The sequence below is a fragment of the Pristiophorus japonicus genome, chromosome 9 (assembly GCF_044704955.1).
Source record: "Pristiophorus japonicus isolate sPriJap1 chromosome 9, sPriJap1.hap1, whole genome shotgun sequence".
Taxonomy (NCBI): Eukaryota; Metazoa; Chordata; class Chondrichthyes; family Pristiophoridae; genus Pristiophorus; species Pristiophorus japonicus.
The window spans coordinates 173,525,984-173,544,383 of record NC_091985.1 but is presented as its reverse complement, the minus strand read 5'-3'; the positions used below and the strand labels follow the sequence as shown (position 1 = coordinate 173,544,383).

Sequence of the window (18,400 nt, the reverse complement as noted above, 5' to 3'; positions counted from 1 at the left end):
TAAAATACATGTAAAACAATTTTAATTTCTATTAGTGTATTGTGTGAGGTGTTTTTAAAATGTTTTATGTAGTGTTTGTGCGGTTTGGGGTTTTCTCATTCATAGTAATAGAAGATTCGTAAGTTACCAATGAGAAAATACTTACCTGTGATTGGGTGTCCAAGCCCACGTGACTCCTGCGACACGCAGTCACGAGAGGCCTCCACATCAGGATTTCCAGCGGGCCTCGCAGCTTAAGGTAAGTGCGCATTTTATTTCTATTCTGCAGTGCCTTGCCTGTGGGAAGTCCTCCAGAGGAATTTCTGGGCCACGTTTTGTAGTTTGCTGCAAGACATTCTTTTACATTAGTTATTTGAATACAGAGGCTTAATCTGCAATTCTCATGTGCAATACTTTTTGTCACAGAAATATTTACTTTGTGTTGATGCAGTTTATTTCATATAAATAAGTGAACATTCATCATCATTATAGGCAGTCCCTCGAAATCAAGGAAGACTTGCTTCCAATCTAAAAGTGAGTTCTCAGGTGGCTGTACAGTCGCGGAGGCGTGGAGGCCACGGGGAGCAGCGTGGAGGCATACTACTTCAGGGAGCAGTGCGAGCTGGTGCACGAGAGCAACGGCAGCGAAGAGTGACATCATCAAGGTCCAGGTCGGGATTGGAGCGTGGGCAGATACAGCAGGAGCGGCAAGAGACTGTAGAGAGATGTGATCGGGGCCCAGGGAAGGCGTGAGTTCGGGGCCAGAGGCCCAGGGGCAGCATGGGCCAGCCCACACTGCAAGATGTGTGTGCACTAGATCCGTGCAGCAAGCTGGTCTCTGGGTAATCCTTGCCACTGGACCAAGACCTTGCTCTGTCAAGCCCGTGTGGTGGCTGGTGTGCAACGGCCACCACACGTTAAAAAAATTCACGCACAAGCATCTTCCACCCTTGAGGATGTAGTTTGGGTCCTTCATTGAAATACCTGTGAACTCATCCTTTTTTGGCAAGGAAGCAAGTCATCCTCGTTTCGAGGGACAGTCCAATGCGGGAATTACAGTCTCTGTCACAGGTGGGGCAGACAGTGGTTGAAGGAAAAGGTGGGTGGGGAATCTGGTTTGCCGCACGCTCCTTCTGCTGTTTGCGTTTGGTTTCTGCATGCTCTCAGCGGCGAGACTTGAGGTGCTCAGCGCCCTCCCGGATGCTCTTCCTCCACTTTGGGCTGTCTTGGGCCAGGGACTCCCAGGTACCGGTGGGGATGTTACATTTTATCAAGGAGGCTTTGAGGGTGTCTTTGAAACGTTTCCTCTGCCCACCTGAGGCTCGCTTGCCGTGTAGGTGTTCCGAGTAGAGCACTTGCTTTGGGAGTCTCGTGTCAGGCATGCGAACTATGTGGCCCGCCGAGCTGCATATACAGTAATTCACTGTTACATTTTACTAGCACAATTCAGTCTTGTGACTTAAAAAGAAATTTATCTGACACATGCTACACTTAAAGCGGCATCAACTATTTTTTCTAGCCATTTATTTTAAACCTGTTTTAGCTTTATATTTTTGCCTTGAATGAGCTTTAATTATATTTCATAAAGTTTTTCAAACTCAAAATCCTCACATAAAATGATGTTATACATCTTGTAAATAATGTTTTAGACCCATAAAAAATAATGTTTCTGTTTGTGGTGAGAGATGATAAATGTCATTGCGATGAAATGGAACAACTTTTTTCCATTTTTTAGCAACAGTATTGTGCCAACTACTCTCAGATCAGATGAGTCTGGTGTAAAGTAAAGCTCCTCCTACTTTGCCCCAACATTGTGTCTTTACATTTACCAATTTTCTCCCTTGTTCTCCTGAAGGCCCAATTGCTCCAATACAGTTCCATGGCTGCCAATCCTCACTGTTTAGGATCATACATAAAAAATTGTCAGTTGGGGGAGAAACCAGCAGCTGGCCGCACAAAGGAAAGTTTCACACTTACCTTGGAGAGCCTCGTCTGTCTCTGGACCCACTTCAGCCTGACTGGAAACCTGTGGTAACACCCGCTCAGACCCCGGTTACAATTGACATATTAGGGCCCCGATTTGCATAACTTCATGAGGCTCCCGCTTATTTTAGGTGGAAGCCTCATCTGCTGCAGAACCCTGCAGGTTAAAATCGGCAATGTCGAGCAAGAGTCAAGTTACAAGCAGGGAAGCAATGTTCTCGTTTTTAATTGCCCAACAGCCCTGTTTCTGTCAAGTAGGTAGAGTTAAAATCAACTTCACAGTTTTTCAGCATGCATTGCAAAGGAGCTAAATATGCAACATTTCCCGTAAAGATTTTTTAATCTATAATCTTTATTTTAATTTTTTTTAATATAAAATGTGTGTATGTAGAGGCAGATTTTATGATACTATGTATATTTTTATAAACCAATATGGGAGCTCTTAAAATTATAAATATTCTCCTCATAACACCATCCAGTACAGTTTGTTACAAGTAAGTTACTGTTTTATTCATGGTTTCATCACTGAGATTATTGGAAAGGTCAGTAACCTATTGTACCAGCAACAATCAATGGAGTGTTTTTCAAATGTATACAGAAATGCAGCAATTTGCAACAAAATCCATTGTTTCAGAATTTAATGTATCTTTTGTAATATTGGTGTTGGTATTCTTTGACGTCTTAAATGACAGCATTGTTCAATGTATCAAGTATTTGTTCAAAGTTTAATCAGAATGTCTCTATGTAAGCTTTTCTCAAGCTAAGGAATTCAGGAGGAGGGCTGGATCTGGAGGTGTTACTTATAGAAAGACATTATACTTACCTTTAAACACAGCTAACTTGTTCCCAAAACAAAGGTCATTCAGTCTATTATTCACAAAAGTGAGATTATTGTCAAACAAAGGCAACAGAAGATGTTTCATAAAGGTCATCGGTACAAAAGGGAATAATCATGTGTTGCCACATAGATATCTTAGGAGGCGATACGAGAACGAGTTTGTATGTTAATGCTTTTGTTTGTCATTAATGGGGGCCTACAGAATTATTTGCAAACATTTGCCTCTTTGTACAAAAAAACTATGATTTCCAGAATTTATTCATTGAGCTGTCTTCAATGATTTCTTAGTAATAAGCTCAAAACATAGATGCCCAATTGTTTGATGAGAAAGTATCTGTTGTTGTGGAACATTGCACATTAGCACAGTTCCACTGGCCCTATGGTACATGCTGTGTTTTGGACGAAGCAGTGAGCAGTCTGCAAAATGAATAAATGAACTGTATTCTGGGGGGTTAGTAAGGAGTCAGCGCAAATTGTGGGAACAAATAACAGTCAGGACAAGGCAGTGTTTTATAACATCAGTGGCGCAATCCATCTTTGGAATTTTTCAAAGCTCTGCTAATAAAGGCCTACTTGCAATCCCCAGCAGAGAATCATTTAATTAAATTTATCCATTAAAGTTTCCTTTTCACAGAGAGCCATCATTCTCCTCTGTCTGCCCTTCTGTCCCTGCAGATGCGCTCAACACTCGGAACAAGCAAATCATTTGCACCACACTGAAAGTGCTCCAGCACCTGGTTGTGTCAGCTGACATGGTGGGCGAGGCCCTGGTGCCTTATTATCGTCAAATCCTCCCCGTCTTTAACATCTTTAAGAACGTGAATGGTAAGTCATCAGGCAGACATTTGTCCTCACTCTCCCCTCACTCTTTTCATTGATGCCCTGAAGGAAAAGAATGTGTAAAAGTATTTTATTCTAATTACAGTTAAGACCTGTTACCTTAACATATTCACATTCATTTGAAGGACTAACGAATGCTGTGGGCCCGTCTATGTAGTGCAGTGACAGCTAACCAAGACAGCAAATGAATTATATAAAAGCACCAATTTTAACCTACCCCGCTCGGCGGGACCAGAGTGGGGTCAGATTGAACGCCTGTTACACACATCACCCCCCCCATTCCCACCAGCCAGGCTCAATTAAAATGGGGGGGTAATGGGGCCTGAATATGTTAGCAGCCGAAACTGTGTGTGAGACTCGTGGGCCATACCAGAGCAAGGAGGCGCAACAAATTTGAGTTTCTATCAACTCTTCCTATTTTTAGTATAGTACTAGGCGGTCCCTCGTATCGAGGATGACTTGCCTCCACATCAAAAAGGGATGAATTCACAGGTGTTTCAATGAGGGACCTGACATTCCAGGTCCCGAACTACATATTGAAGGGTGGAAGATACCTGTGCGTGGATTGACAGAGCTAGGTCTTGATCCAGTGGCAAGGGTTAATTGAGACGGCTGGAGACTAAGTGCGCATACGGACCTAGTGCGCATACATACTCCTACTGTCCATAGATCACTGCAGGCTGGCCCGTGCTGCCCCTGGGCCCTTGCCTCTTCTGGGCCCCGAACCCTCACCTCTCCTGGGCCCCGAACCCTCACCTCTCCTGGGCCCCGATCATGATGCTCCTGGGCCCCGATCTCTCACTGCTCCTCCGCCTAGATCAATCAGTAACAGGACATCAATTAGTCTCCTCTTGGAGAAATCAAATATCGACACACTGTTATTTGAAATATCTAAGTATTTATGCTCTCCCTCTCACAGCCTGTAACAGGAGTTTACAAAAGCCATCACTGTGAGTCCAGGATAGAAATTCACAACATTCTCTCTTCTTGCTTCCTGCCTGAGGGGGCTGCACATGCGCCCTGTTGCACACTCAGCCTCCCAAGATGTGTGTCGCTAACGGGACTTGTCACGATTTCTTTTTCACTCAATTACTCCTTTCATTTTCCTTTTAGATTAATTTTAGTTGTTTCATGAAAGACCATTATCGTTTTGCAATAATCGCATTACACCTACTACAAGTTTTACACCATTGCTTTCTCAGTATTATTAGATTTTCTTTACCAATTTTATCTCATTTTTCCCCCTCCTCTTCCGAGGTTTTTACATCTGTTGAGGTATGGTTTCATAAGCATTGGGTGACCTTCCATCCAAGTGACCTTTCTTCAGGTTGGAGGCTGCAGCATTATGATTAGTCAGACCTTCCCAAATCTGTGTCTTTGTGTATGCTTTCAATGCCTTGTGGTGTCAGAGTACCAGTGAGTGGGCACAGGATACCTCTGCTGCAGTTTGCTCTGCCTGGCATCCCTCTTTGTTGGTCCTACTCCTTCTTCATAAAACCTAACATTTATGGGGATTTCCATTGGAAAACCCATTGGTGCCATTGAGGAAGCTGTACACAAAAAATAGCACCAAAACAATTGCTGCAATGTTCCTAAAAAAATAAGTGGCAGCAGAATAAAAAAAGGAGAAAATGGGTTGGAGAAATAGTTTGAAAGTTGTCCACTGCATCTCTTTAGCCCTTTAAATGCCTGTCACAGCTCAGCACTCAACAACTTTGGACATCCATTATGAATGAGCACTGAGCATGATGCCTGTTGGAGTGTTATGAATTGGGTGCACATCAAAATTACATTACCCAGACTTAACTTAAACATTACCAAGAAGCTCTTGTTTGTTACAGAACACAAATTTGGCACAGAACTCTGCCAAGTTTCCCGCTCCATTATGCCCCAATATACTGGCGTACATTGGGCAGAACTGATGCTAAAATTGGCCCCAATTTTAGCTTCCATATCACTATCACAATGTTTTGGGCAGTAAGTATGGTGCTAATGTGCTCAACACATCAATGCCAGTTTCCTATTGCAGTGCTATGTAACTGTTTAAATGTACTTCTGCCAGGCTTTAGTCTATTGCGAGGGCCGGGAAGTTTGCACTTGTTTTATTGTCATTTGGATTTAAAAATTCGATCAGTATCAATTCCACCTCACCATTTACACAAGTTCCCTTACCATTTTTCTTCAAATTTGAAAAAAACCCATTGAAATGACCAGCTTCTTAATAGTTTAATTCCCAGTAACAGTGCTGCATGGAGAGCAGATCACAAAACTACTAACGTGTGATGAAGACTACCATGAATCTGAGCCTCAAAATCGATTACTGGTGCAGGAACGAGAGGAAAATCCTGAAGCTAGCACTATCCTAGGTTTTGCGATACAGCAATATGCAAACATGGACACAGCATTGAAACTTTTGGGAACATTCACCCAATGCATGGATTTTGACATCTGGCAGGTCACCACCACCAGACAACAACTTGCATTTATACAGCACCTTTAACAGACAAACCTTCCAAGACGCTTCACAGAAATGTAATCAAACAAAAATGGATGCTGAGCCTAAGGAGGAGTTATTAGGAGGCTTGGTCAAAAAGGTGGGCTGTAAGGAGGGTCTTAAAGGAGTAGAGGGAGGTGGCGAGGTGGAGAGGCTTATGAAGGATATTTCAGAGCATAGGTCCAAGGCAGTTGAAGACATGACCACCAATGGTTGGTAAAAAGAGGGGGATGCACAGGAGAACTTTGGGGATGGGGGGGGGGGGGGAGGCGGGGGATGGAGGTGCTATAGAGCTAAGGAACATTACGGAGAAAGGAGCAATGAGGCCATAGTGGAATTTAAACACAAAGGTGATAATTTAAATTAGAGGCATTTGAGAACTGGGAACATAGGTCAGCAAGGATAAGGATGATGAATGAGGAAAACTTGATATAGGACAGATTAAAGGCAGCAAAGATTTGGATGAGCTGAAATTTATAGAAGGTGGATGATTGTCGAGCATTGAACTAGTCAAGACCAGAATTAGTAAAGGTATGGACGAGGGTTTCAGCAGCAGATGGGCTGTGGCAGGTGATGTTACGTAGGTGGTGGAGAGGATATAGGTTCAGAAGTTCCGCTCAGGGTTAAATAGGGCACCAAGGGCATCTGGTTCAACATAAAACAATGGAATCGATGGCGAGGAAACAGAGTTTGTGGCGGGGGCCAAAGATGATGGATTTGGTCTTCCTAATATTTATGGAGGAAACTGCAACTCATCCAAGACTGGATGTCGTATGAACAGTCTGACAACACAAGCAGTGGAGGTGTCAAGAGAGGTACAGCTGGGTGTTGTCAGCATACATGTGAAAGCTGACCCTGTGCCTGTGGATTACGTCTCCATGGAACAGCAGGTAGATGAGGAAGAGGAGAGGACCAAGGATAGATCTTTGGGAGACTTTAGGGAAAACAGGGCAGGGGCAGGAAGAAAAGCCATGGCTGGAGATGCTCTAGCTATGATCAGATAGATAAGAGTGGTAAGAGGCGAGGGCAGTCCCAATGAGCTGGACAGTGGTGGAGAGACGTTGGAGAAGGATAGTCTGGTCAACCATATCAAAGGCTGCAGAGAAGTCAAAAAGGATGAGAAGGGAGAGTGCACCATGGTCATAGTCACAGAGGATGTTATTTATGACTTTGGTTAGCGCTATTTCAGTGCTGTGGCAGGGGCGGAAATCTGATTGGAGAAATTCAAACATAGAAGGAGGACTCAATGCATGAATGGTAAGACATCAGGCAGACATTACTCCATTAATTTTTCATTCCAAGTTTAAGTCTATAATAATTTTAATCCCTTTCCTGGATATATAGTCTAGATGTGCTGTAAAGATTGGCTTGAGAGCCATACAGTAATTGGTTTCTGCATAGATTTTCTATGAATGAAGCTGATAGGAAAAAAACGACCTTGGATTTACATAAATTTTGGGCTGGATTTTTGGTTTTGCCATTTTCAGGACGAAAACGGAGGCGGTGCGGGAAAGTTACCGGCCGGGAAACGTCTGCGCTCTGGGGAGAAATTTTTGCCATCTGGGCCCCGCGTCAGAGGCGCATCGCGCAGGGAGGCACAAAAATGGGAACCTCGCCAACTAAAGTGCTCCGAGAGAGACCTCCCCCCGAGTCACAAAAACATTCTGAAAATATTGCCCAGTTTGAGCAAAATAAATGTGTAACTAATTAAATCTACATGAGTTGCATGTAATTTTAATGCCTCTTGCTCAACAATACTTGGCTAATTTACTAGACTATAAAATTAATTTTGTATATCCAGTTAAATGAGTTCGGACTTTACAAAAGGCCATGGATATGTAAGATGAAAGGTAATCAAAAACTGGCAATTATATAATCTTTAAATATCTCATACAAAATAAAAAATGAAATTGCGTGTGAAAAATTGATTTTGCTTTTTAAGTGGCAATGTAAGAAGCAGAAGACATCTTTGGAGAAAGAAAAAACAAATCGCAGCATGGGTGGTGCAGTGGCTGTAACATAAGATGTATGATGGCGGGTTGTATCTGTAATTGCTCTGCACAATAGGCTCTCATGCATTTCATAGTGCTTGACTACAAAGGGACATTTTCAAAAGCCGAGAAATAACCTGTCATGATGTGTGGAGATTTTGCAAGGAGGAGGATTCCACAGATGCCAATCATATTCCAGTATCTTATCTAGGTGGCCATGATATAGGGGGTCTACACAAGATATTCAACCATGGGGACATCACACCAGAGCTCAGACCGATAGGTATTCTATAAGTATATAAAAAGGAAAAGAGTGGTTAAAGTAAATGTTAGTCCCTTCGAGGATGAGAACGGGGAATTAGTAATGGGGAACATGGAGATGGCAGAAACTCTGAACAAATGTTTTGTATCAGTCTTTACGGTGGAGGACACAAACAATATCCCAACAGTGGATAGTCAACACAATCACAATCACTAAGGAGTGGTACTCAGTAAGACAATGGGACTAAAGGCAAATAAATCCCCTGGACCTGATGGCTTGCATCCTAGGGTCTTAAGAGAAGTAGCGGCAGGGATAGTGGATGCATTGGTTGTAATTTAGCAAAATTCCCTGGATTCTGGGGCGGTCCCAGCAGATTGGAAAACTGCAAATGTGATGTTCCTATTTCAAAAAGGAGGCAGACAAAAAGCAGGAAACTATAGACCAGTTAGTCTAACTTCTGTGGTTGGGAAAATGTTGGAGTCCATTATTAAAGAAGCAGTAGCAGGACATTTGGAAAAGCATAATTTGGTCAGGCAGAGCCAGCATGGATTTATGAAGGGGAAGTCATGTTTGACAAATTTGCTGGAATTCTTTGAGGATGTAATGAACAGGGTGGATAAAGGGGAAATCAGTGGATGTGGTGTATTTGGACTTCCAGAAGGCATTTTGACAAGGTGCCACATAAAAGGTTACTACACAAGATAAAAGTTCACGGGTTGGGGGTAATATATTAGCAGGGATAGAGGATTGGCTAACTAACAGAAAACAGAGAGTCGGGATAAATGGTTCATTCTCGAATTGGCAATCAGTAACTAGTGGGGTGCCGCAGGGATCAGTGCTGGGACCCCAACTATTTACAATCTATATTAACAACTTGGAAGAAAGGACCGAGTATAACGTAGTCAAGTTTGCTGATGATACAAAGGTGGGAGGAAAAGCAATGTGTGAGGAGGACACAAAAGATCTGCAAAAGGACATAGACAGGCTAAGTGAGTGGGCAAAAATTTGGCAGATGGAGTATAATGTTGGAAAGTGTGAGGTCATGCACTTTGGCAGAAAAAAAATCAAAGAGCAAGTTATTATTTAAATGGAGAAAAATTGCAAAGTGCTGCAGTACAGTGGGACCTGGGGGTATTTGTGTATGAAACACAAAAGGATAGTATGCAGGTACAGCAAGTGATCAGGAAGACCAATGGAATCTTGGCCTTTATTGCAAAGGGAATGGAATATAAATGCAGGGAAGTCTTGCTACAGTTATACAGGGTATTGGCGAGGCCACATCTGGAATACTGCGTATAGTTTTGGTTTCCATATTTACGAAAGGAGGCATTTGCTTTGGAGGCAGTTCAGAGAAGGTTCACTAGGTTGATTCCGAAGATGAGGGGGTTGACTTATGAGGAAAGGTTGAGTAGGTTGGGCCTCTACTCATTGGAATTCAGAAGAATGAGAGGTGATCTTATCGAAACGTATAAGATTATGAGGGGGCTTGACAAGGTGGATGCAGAGAGGATGTTTCCACTGATAGGGGAGACTAGAAATAGGGGGCATAATCTTAGAATAAGGGGCCACCCATTTAAAACTGGGATGAGGAAAAATTTCTTCGCTGAGGGTTGTAAATCTGTGGAATTCGCTGTCTCAGAGAGCTGTGGAACCGGGACATTGAATAAATTTAAGACAGAGATAGACAGTTTCTTAACCGATACGGAATTAAGGGGTTATGGGGGGTGGGCAGGGAAATGGACCTGAGTCCATGATCGGATCAGCCATGATCGTATTAAATGGCGGAGCAGGCTCGAGGGGCTGTATGGCCTACTCCTGCTCCCATTTTTTATGGTCTTATGACCTCTAGTCACACTTCTGGCAGGGGTCACTGGATAGCAATCAGGAATGGGATGATCGACCAATTTTCCTTTTCCTAACCCAGGGTACTGAAGCCAATTGCAGTACCCTTACTGTTGCCCCATATGAGACCAGCTAACTCAGCACAGATTGAAGATCAAACCTGAGATCTCCCTGGCTGCTATTGCTCAACGACTCACTAAGCCAAAAGGGATTGGGGCTGAAATTGGGCTCCTCGCTGTCCCAAACAGGGCGCAACTTCTGTTTTTTTATTTTTTCTCCACCCCAACTCATGGGGCAGAGATACTGGAGAAATTCAGCTGATAGAATTTTTTTTTTGGTCGGGGTGGAAGTTATGGCAGTTGCGGAATGGAAGTGCCCTTGCAGCGGGTTGACCACCTCAACTAGTCATCGGCACGGACGTGCTGCATCACGCTTACGCGTCACAATGTCCCTCCCTTCTGTTAAAAAGGAAGGCCGCTGCGAGCTCTACAACAAGTTCAGTTTTAGCCCACTGGGCCACCAGGGAGGGTTTTGGACAGGCCAGTGGCCTGGCACCCAAGAGGGAGTGCCAGGCTGCCTGTTGGCGGCCCGGCCAAACTCTGGGGCATAATTCTCGGGCCGACCTGGCAGTCGGCTGACAAAAATAAATATAATGGAGTCGCCGGCAGCGCAACCTCCCTTTGAAGGGCGGAGGTGCCGCCCAGCCACAGACAGCTCCCCAATGAGGAAAGCTGTAAGTGGCACCGATTGGCGCCGCTCCCGCGGGACAATACCGCGCAAGGGGCAGAAAGGGGGGTCACCGCCAGTCGGTAAGGGGTCGTCGCGTGCCCAATGTGGCGGGAAAACGGGGGGGTGGGGAAACCCGTTCCCACCATTTCCGGCCTGGGGTATTTTCGGACGGATTAACCCCATCCGTCCGGCCCCGGTCAGTAAGGCCTCTCTGCTCTATTCCCGCCTCTTAGAGGCAGTAATGGAGCTTAGGGAGGGGGGCAATTTCAGCCCATTATCTTTTTATAAAGGCTACCAATGATAATACTTACTGCTCTGGTAGGTTATTGGCCAGGGCACTATAATTACCATGTCTCTGTGTGTACCTCTATCTCTTGAGAAAAATATTAGTAGCTGTAGCACAATTACTTATGTAAGTTAACTGGTAGATTAATAATACTAGGAAGCTAAATTTCATAGAAATCAGTCACTGGTAATAATCTAAGATATTCAAATATGTAACAGAATGTTATGGCAGGGACTTCTAACCACCAGAATTATATAGAATTTACAGCACAGAAACAGGCCATTTGACCCAACTGGTCTATGCCAATTTGTATGCTCCATACAAACCTCCTCCCACCATACTTCATAGAACCCTATCAGCATAACTTTCTATTCTTTTCTCGCTGATGTATTTAAACCTAACTTCTCCTTAAATGAATCTATGCTGTTCAAATCAACCACTCCATGTGGTAGCAAGTTCCATATTCTAATCATTCTCAGGGTAAAGAAATTATACCCTTTTCCCACGTCACAACAACTGTCAGGCATGGCTCAGTTAGTAGTACACTCGCCACTGAGCCAGAAAATGTGGGTTCAAGCCCCACTCCAAAGACTTGAACACATAAATCTAGGCTGACATTCTAGTGCAGTGCTGAGGGAGTGCTGCAGTGTCGGAGGTGCTGTCTTTTGGATGAGACGCTAAACCAAGGCCCTGTTTGCCCTCTCAGTTGGACGTAAAAGATCCCATGGCACTATTTGAACAAGAGCAGAGTATCCCCTGCTATATTTGCTGATATTTATCCCTCAGTCAGCATCAACCAAAAAAATGCTAAACTTTGTCACTTTTTTATCACTGCTCGACCTTAGCAGATCTCCCTGTTATATCTGAGATCCGGTTCCAGCTGTGTATGCAATGTAACTGGGTAAGATAATATGCAGAGGAATTAACAGGACTCTTACAGTTAAAGAGGAAAGAAAGTCTAGAAGGAGTACATGCTGTTTTCATCCAAAAGAATTCACTATAATTTCACTATTACAAATGAATTGAGGGACATCAAGGGGCTGATTTTCCTCTCCAAGCCTTCACTGGATACCTGACAGGCGCAGTGTACCGGAAGAGAGCCCAGCTCACCTTAGACTGTGCCTTTGAGGACCGACAAGCCTGCAGCTATGCTTCTGGTCACTGGTATTGGGCCTTTTTAATACTGCAGAAAAATAGCAGCCAGAGAGCTCCAAGCCCTAAGGATCATGGTAGTGGAGTACAGATATTATCCCACCTGATGCCTCCTTTGTTTCTTTGGGGTGCTTCCAGTTCTGCAGAGGGTCCTGGTGTAAGCCCCAATGCCAGGTTGCTTAGAGCACCCACGGGCATGGGAACATAAGAAATAGGAGCAGGAGTAGGCCTTTTGGCGCCTCGAGCCTGCTCTGCCATTTAATAAGATCATGGCGATCTGATCTGGGCTCAGCTCCACTTCACTGCCCGCTCCTTATAACACTTCACTCCCTTATCGCTCAAAAATCTGTCTCTCTCCACCTTAAATATATTCAATGACCCAGCCTCCACAGCTCTCTGGGGCAGATAATTCCACAGATTTATGACCCCCTGAGAGAAGAAATTTCTCCTCACATCAGTTCTAAATGGGCGACCTCTTATTCTTAACAACGCCCCCTAGTTCTAGATTTCCCCACGAGTGGAAACATTCTCTCTGCATCCACCTTGTCGAGCCCCCTCAGTACCTTATATGTTTCAATAAGATCACCTCTCATTCTTCTAAACTCCAATGAGTATCGGCCCAACCTGCTCAACCTTTCTTCATAAGTCAACCCCCTCATTTCCGGAATCAACCTAGTGAACCTTCTCTGAACTGTCTCCAATGCAAGTATATCCTTCCTTAAATACGGAGACCAAAACTGTATGTAGTACTCTAGATGTGGCCTCACCAATACCCTGTATAGTTGTAGCAGAAATTCCCTGCTTTTATATTCCATCCCCCTTGCAATAAAGGCCAACAAAGCATGTCTTGAGGAAAGTGAGATGCGAGGCTGGGAAGGTCCCCACACACCTCAATGAAATCCTAATGCTGGGCCTGCACCTGCAGTAAGCACAGGCCCAGTGACATTACTTTGGGAAAGCCTCGGAAATCCCAGGGCAGCATTGTGGAGGCAAAGTCCTAATTTAATGTACCTCTTCCCCCATTTCCTCTTCGAGACAGGACAAGTCAATAAGGCTGTTCAAAAAGCATACGGGATCCTTGGCTTTATAAGTGGAGGCATATAGTACAAAAGCAATAAAGTTATGGTAAACCTTTATAAATCACTGGTAAGGCCTCAGCGAGAGTATTGTGTTGAAATCTGGGCACCAGACTTTAAGAAGGATTTACCAGAATGGTACCAGGGTTTGAGGGACTTCAGTTACCCGGAGAGACTAGAGAAACTTAGAGCGGAGAAGGTTAAGAGGAGATTTAGTAAAGGTGTTCAAAATTATGAAAGGATGTGATTAGCCTTTATACATGGCCTTTTTCGATCTTACAAAGGCTTTTGACGCTGTCAACCGTGAGGGTCTATGGAGCGTCCTCCTCCGTTTCGGATGCCCCCCAAAAGTTTGTCAACATCCTTCGCCTACTTCACAATGACATGCAGGCCATGATCCTTACCAATGGATCTATTACAGACCCAATGCACGTCCGGACCGAGGTCAAACAGGGCTGCGTCATCGCTCCAACCTTCTTTTCAATCTTCCTCGCCGCCAAAGTAGATAGGGACAAATTGTTTCTACTTACAGGAGGGTCGATAACCAGAGGACAGAGATTTAACAAATACAACCCATACTTCTCTTAAAGTGCTTGCTCTGCCCAATTCATTTTCTCTTTGGTTGCAAGGGGCCAGACTTTCGGCTTCATTGTCAGCAATTTTCTCGGCGCTACAGCTGGTTTTTCATCGAGTTATTCCCTTTGCAAAGATTGTGTATTCTAGAGCTGGACTGACAAGTGTATTGGTATTTATATTGGTTAAGTAGCTTGTTGGCAGCTTCAGAAGTGTTCGAGGATCATTATTGCAGGAGCATCATAATTGCCTGTTTCTTTTGGTACCACAAATAAAATCATATCCTCAGTCATGACATTTGAAAACATCACTGTCTTGCCATATTCTTTGTCGGTTGTAAATTGTGATGATAAACAGGTATTTCTTCTTATTTTTCAACAAATAAAATAATCCAGCTCAAAGTCACTTAACCTCTATTCCTTCCTACAATGTATTGACTCTCTGTGACATTTCAGTTTATCTTTGATTGAATTTGAGAGTGACCGTATTATTTATGAGGACATTTACAAAAAGGACGATTGCACTGGGCAAAATAATACTCGTTTATGCAATTTAGAGTTGTGTTCCATATGGGGTTACCACTCCATTTTGTAATATTAACATTAATCCACAGCATAACAGATAAAATTTTTCTTCTGGCTAAACAAGACTACAGGCAACTAGAGGCAGAAAGAGCTAAAATACAGAAGAGGTCCTCTGGAATTAGATCAAATTTCACCGGAATCTGGAAATGCCAGGTCCTAGGTCACGAGACAGTTTCCAAATGGCCTTGTGAATGGGGAGCCCTTGCTTCTGCAAATATGTCAACGAAAGGAAAGGCAGGACTCGGGGTGACATCACCTCAAACAAAATAATAGTTGTCTTTTTGCTGGTGACCTCTTGCTAAACCACATCCAAGTCAGCAAAACCTGAGCGGAGCAGACCCGTCATTAGGCCTCTCGTTAGCATATGCAAAGGGCCTAATGCCTTCTACCAACTACTTTAAATCTATGCCCCCTGGTTATTAATCTCTTTGAGAAGGGAATTAGGTCCTTCCTAATCATTCTATCAAAGCCCCTCAATCAAGTCTCCTCTAAGCCTCCTCTGTTCCAAAGAAAACAGCCCCAACCTATCCAATCTTTCCTCAACGCTAAAATTCTCCAGTTCTGTTGGATAACAGAGGAGAGGCGATGGAGGTGGATGGCATGGTCAATTGTATCAAACACTACAGAGAGGTCAAAAAGGGTTAATGCATCACAGTCATTGTCACAGCTGATGTCATTTGTAACTTTGGCTGGAGCTGTTTTGATATAGGTTGCTGTTTTGAAATAGGTAGAAAGTGGACTGTCGACTGTAGAGTACAAAGAGTTATAGGAAAGATGGACACAGATGGACACAGAGGAGACTTGATTGAGGGGCTTTGATAGAGTGATGAGGAAGGACCTAGTTCCCTTATCAAAGAGGTTAATAACCAGGGTGCATAGATTTAAAATAGTTGGTAGAAGGCATTAGGCCCTTTGCACATCCTCAGAGGTGACAACATGCTCAAGGACCTAGAGAGCAAAAGACATGAAGAAAGGCTACTTGATTGAGATACAGATGGCAGCTAACACATGTTGATCCATACCCATCGTGAGTCAGTGTTTTCAAGCAAAATGGGGAAAAAATGGAAAAGATAGAACGATACTTAGAGGGGATCAACAAATTGAGGGAGTGTTTTTTAAGTAATGGGATGATGATGGAGGTTTTGAAGGGGAATGGAAAAGTGCCAGTGGAAAGGGAACTGTTGGCAATGTCTACTGCCATGGGGCCAAGGAGAGGTAGTTTACTAATCAGGAGTGAAGTAGGGAGAAGATCAAAGGAGCATGAGGAAGTGTCATAGAAGTCGGTTTGGAAAAGTCAAGGGGATAGATGTAGGAGAAATTGCAAAGAGTGGAAGCTCAGGGCGAGAGTCTCTGTGAAGAGCGTTGGAAGGTTTTTGTATATTAAAGCCACTACATAAACACCAGTTGTTGTTGTGGTTGGGAGGCTAGGTGAGGTTGTAGGTAGGAGTGAAAGGAAGGGGAGGACATAGCACAAGCAGCTGCATGGATGGTCCCAAACTTGGAGACCAAGAAATCCATGAGCTCTTTATACTTGGAGGTGAGGATGGATGGGACAAGAGAAAGGAGTTTGAAGAGGTGCTTAACTAGAGAAGAGGAGTTGTGGGACCTCTAAAATGATCTCAGACTACATAGAATTTACAACACAGAAACAGGCCATTCGGAACAGCTGGTCTATGCTCGTGTTTTTAATACTCCACGTGAGCCTCCTCCCACCCTACATCTAAGCCTATCAGCAAATCCTTCTGTTCCTTTCTCCCTCCTGTGTTTATCTAGCTTCCCCTTAAATGCATCTCTACTATTCAACTACTCCCTGTGGTAGCGAGTTCCACATTATAACCACTCTCTGGGTAAAGAAGTTCCTCCTGAATTCCTTACCGGATTTATTAGTGACTATCTTGTATTTAGTATCTTAGATCTTAGACAAGTAGGCAATTAAGGCTGAGGGAAGTGAGGCACCATCGAGCTTGGCATGATTAAGACAATTCTGGCAGTTCATGACAGGGACAGTTCTGTGCCAGCTATGCTTGAGTTTTCACCCGTCTGACTTACAGATGCGACGATGGGAGCGACAGGGTTGTGATGTTGTGATCGATTTGCTGGGAACATAGCCAGGAAACATAGATGTTGGCATAATGTGGCAACACTTGCAGTCTAGGCTAACATATGAAGAACAGCTACTTGGACGAGATACTATAGGGCAACTAACACCTGCTGATCCGTACCCAGCATGAGTCAGAGTCTTTCAGTAAAACAAGGAGAAAACTGGAAAAGAAAAAGGAGAATTTTTTTTTAAGTGGCAAAGAGGGAAATTGCAGACAGAAGATAAAGGGTAAATGAAGATAAGCAGAAAAAAGAAGTATATGGGAAAGATTAAAAAAACAGAAGTGTAACTGTTAAATCCTGACTCTAATATACTGACTTACACGAGACACATGCTGAAGTCAAGGTCACTCAGGACCTGCATCTTTAATTCCAGCTCTCCAGTGCTGCACTTGCCTGAGACCTCCCTTTATATACCACAGTGGGACAGGTATGGAGTGTCTCCTGCAAGTGCACCCCTGGTGGTAAGGTATGCTTATTGTTATAGGTCATCTCCAGTTACAGTCATGTATAGCATGGTAAGATACAGTATATACAGTAAAGTGAGATCACCCTCCCCCAAAGTCATATTGCCTTGATAGATTCAGTCTCTCAGATGGTCTGCGCTCTCGTGTGGAGCGTCTTAGTTGTGGTTCAGTTGTTTGCCTTGGTGCCTGTTTTTCGTTTGGTGTGATTGCTGGTATCTCGCCTGGGCTGTCTGTTTTGTTGGGTGTGATTGCTGGTATCTCGCCCGGGCTGTCTGTTGAGACTGCCCTTTCCTCAGGTTGTTCCACCTGTCTGTCCACCAGGTGTGGTGTGAGTTCCACATTGTAGTCTGCCTCTGGTTCTTCAGTGTTATCAGTGAATCTACTTTTTACTTGGTCGACATGCCTCCGGCAGGTTTGGCCATTGTCCATTTGTACAACCAGTAGCCTGTTTCCCTCTTTGCTGTTACTGTCCCTGCAAGCCATTTGGGACCCCGGCCATAGTTTAGCACAAACACTTTGTCCTCTATCTCATTCCACCTCCCCCTCGAATTTCGGTCATGGTACTCAGTTAGCTTTTGACGCTTACCCTCAACAATTTCATGCATGTCTGGGAGGATTAACGAGAGCCTGGTCTTTAAGGTTCGTTTCATCAATAGTTGCGTGGGGGGAACCCCAGTCAATGAATGCAGATGAGATCTGTATGCAGTCGCGACAGGCGGCTCTGCAGCGTGGGACCTTGGATTCTGAGCATGCCTTGTTTAATGATCTGCACTGATCGCTCCGCCTGGCCATTGGAGGCCGGCTTGAAAGGTGCCGTCTTAACGTGATTTATACAGTGGTCAACTATAAAATCGTGAAATTCTGCGCTGGTGAAGCACGGACCATTATCACTGACCAATATGTCAGGAATGCCGTGCTTTGCAAACATGGTTCTAAGGCTCTCCACAGTGGTGGAGGTGGTGCTCAAGTTTAAAATGGTGCACTCGATCCATTTTGAAAATGCATCAACGACTACGAGGAACATTTTGCCCATGAATGGGCCCGCATAGTCTACATGCACCCGCGACCATGGTTTGGTGGACCAGGGCCAGGGCTTGGGGGGCCTCCCTGGGGCATTATTGAGTTAGGCACAAATGGTGCACCGACGGACGCAGAGCTCAAAGTCTGCGTCAATGCCAGGCCACCAGACATAAGATCTGGCTAT

General features: G+C 44.1%; 1 protein-coding gene across 2 annotated transcripts in view; it reads left to right on the top strand.

Annotated features, from left to right (window-relative positions):
• The window catches only part of LOC139273335 (parkin coregulated gene protein homolog), a 436,219-nt gene that overhangs the window by 258,219 nt on the left and 159,600 nt on the right, over window positions 1–18,400 (top strand). The window contains exons 4-5 of one of the 2 annotated variants that reach the window (XM_070890154.1): window positions 3,476–3,625; window positions 7,622–7,995. In XM_070890154.1, coding sequence (XP_070746255.1) covers window positions 3,476–3,625; window positions 7,622–7,845 — 374 coding nt within the window. In that variant the 3' untranslated portion in view covers window positions 7,846–7,995. Of the gene's footprint in view, window positions 1–3,475; window positions 3,626–7,621; window positions 7,996–18,400 lie in introns of those variants that run through there. The other variant, XM_070890155.1, reaches the window with a different exon arrangement.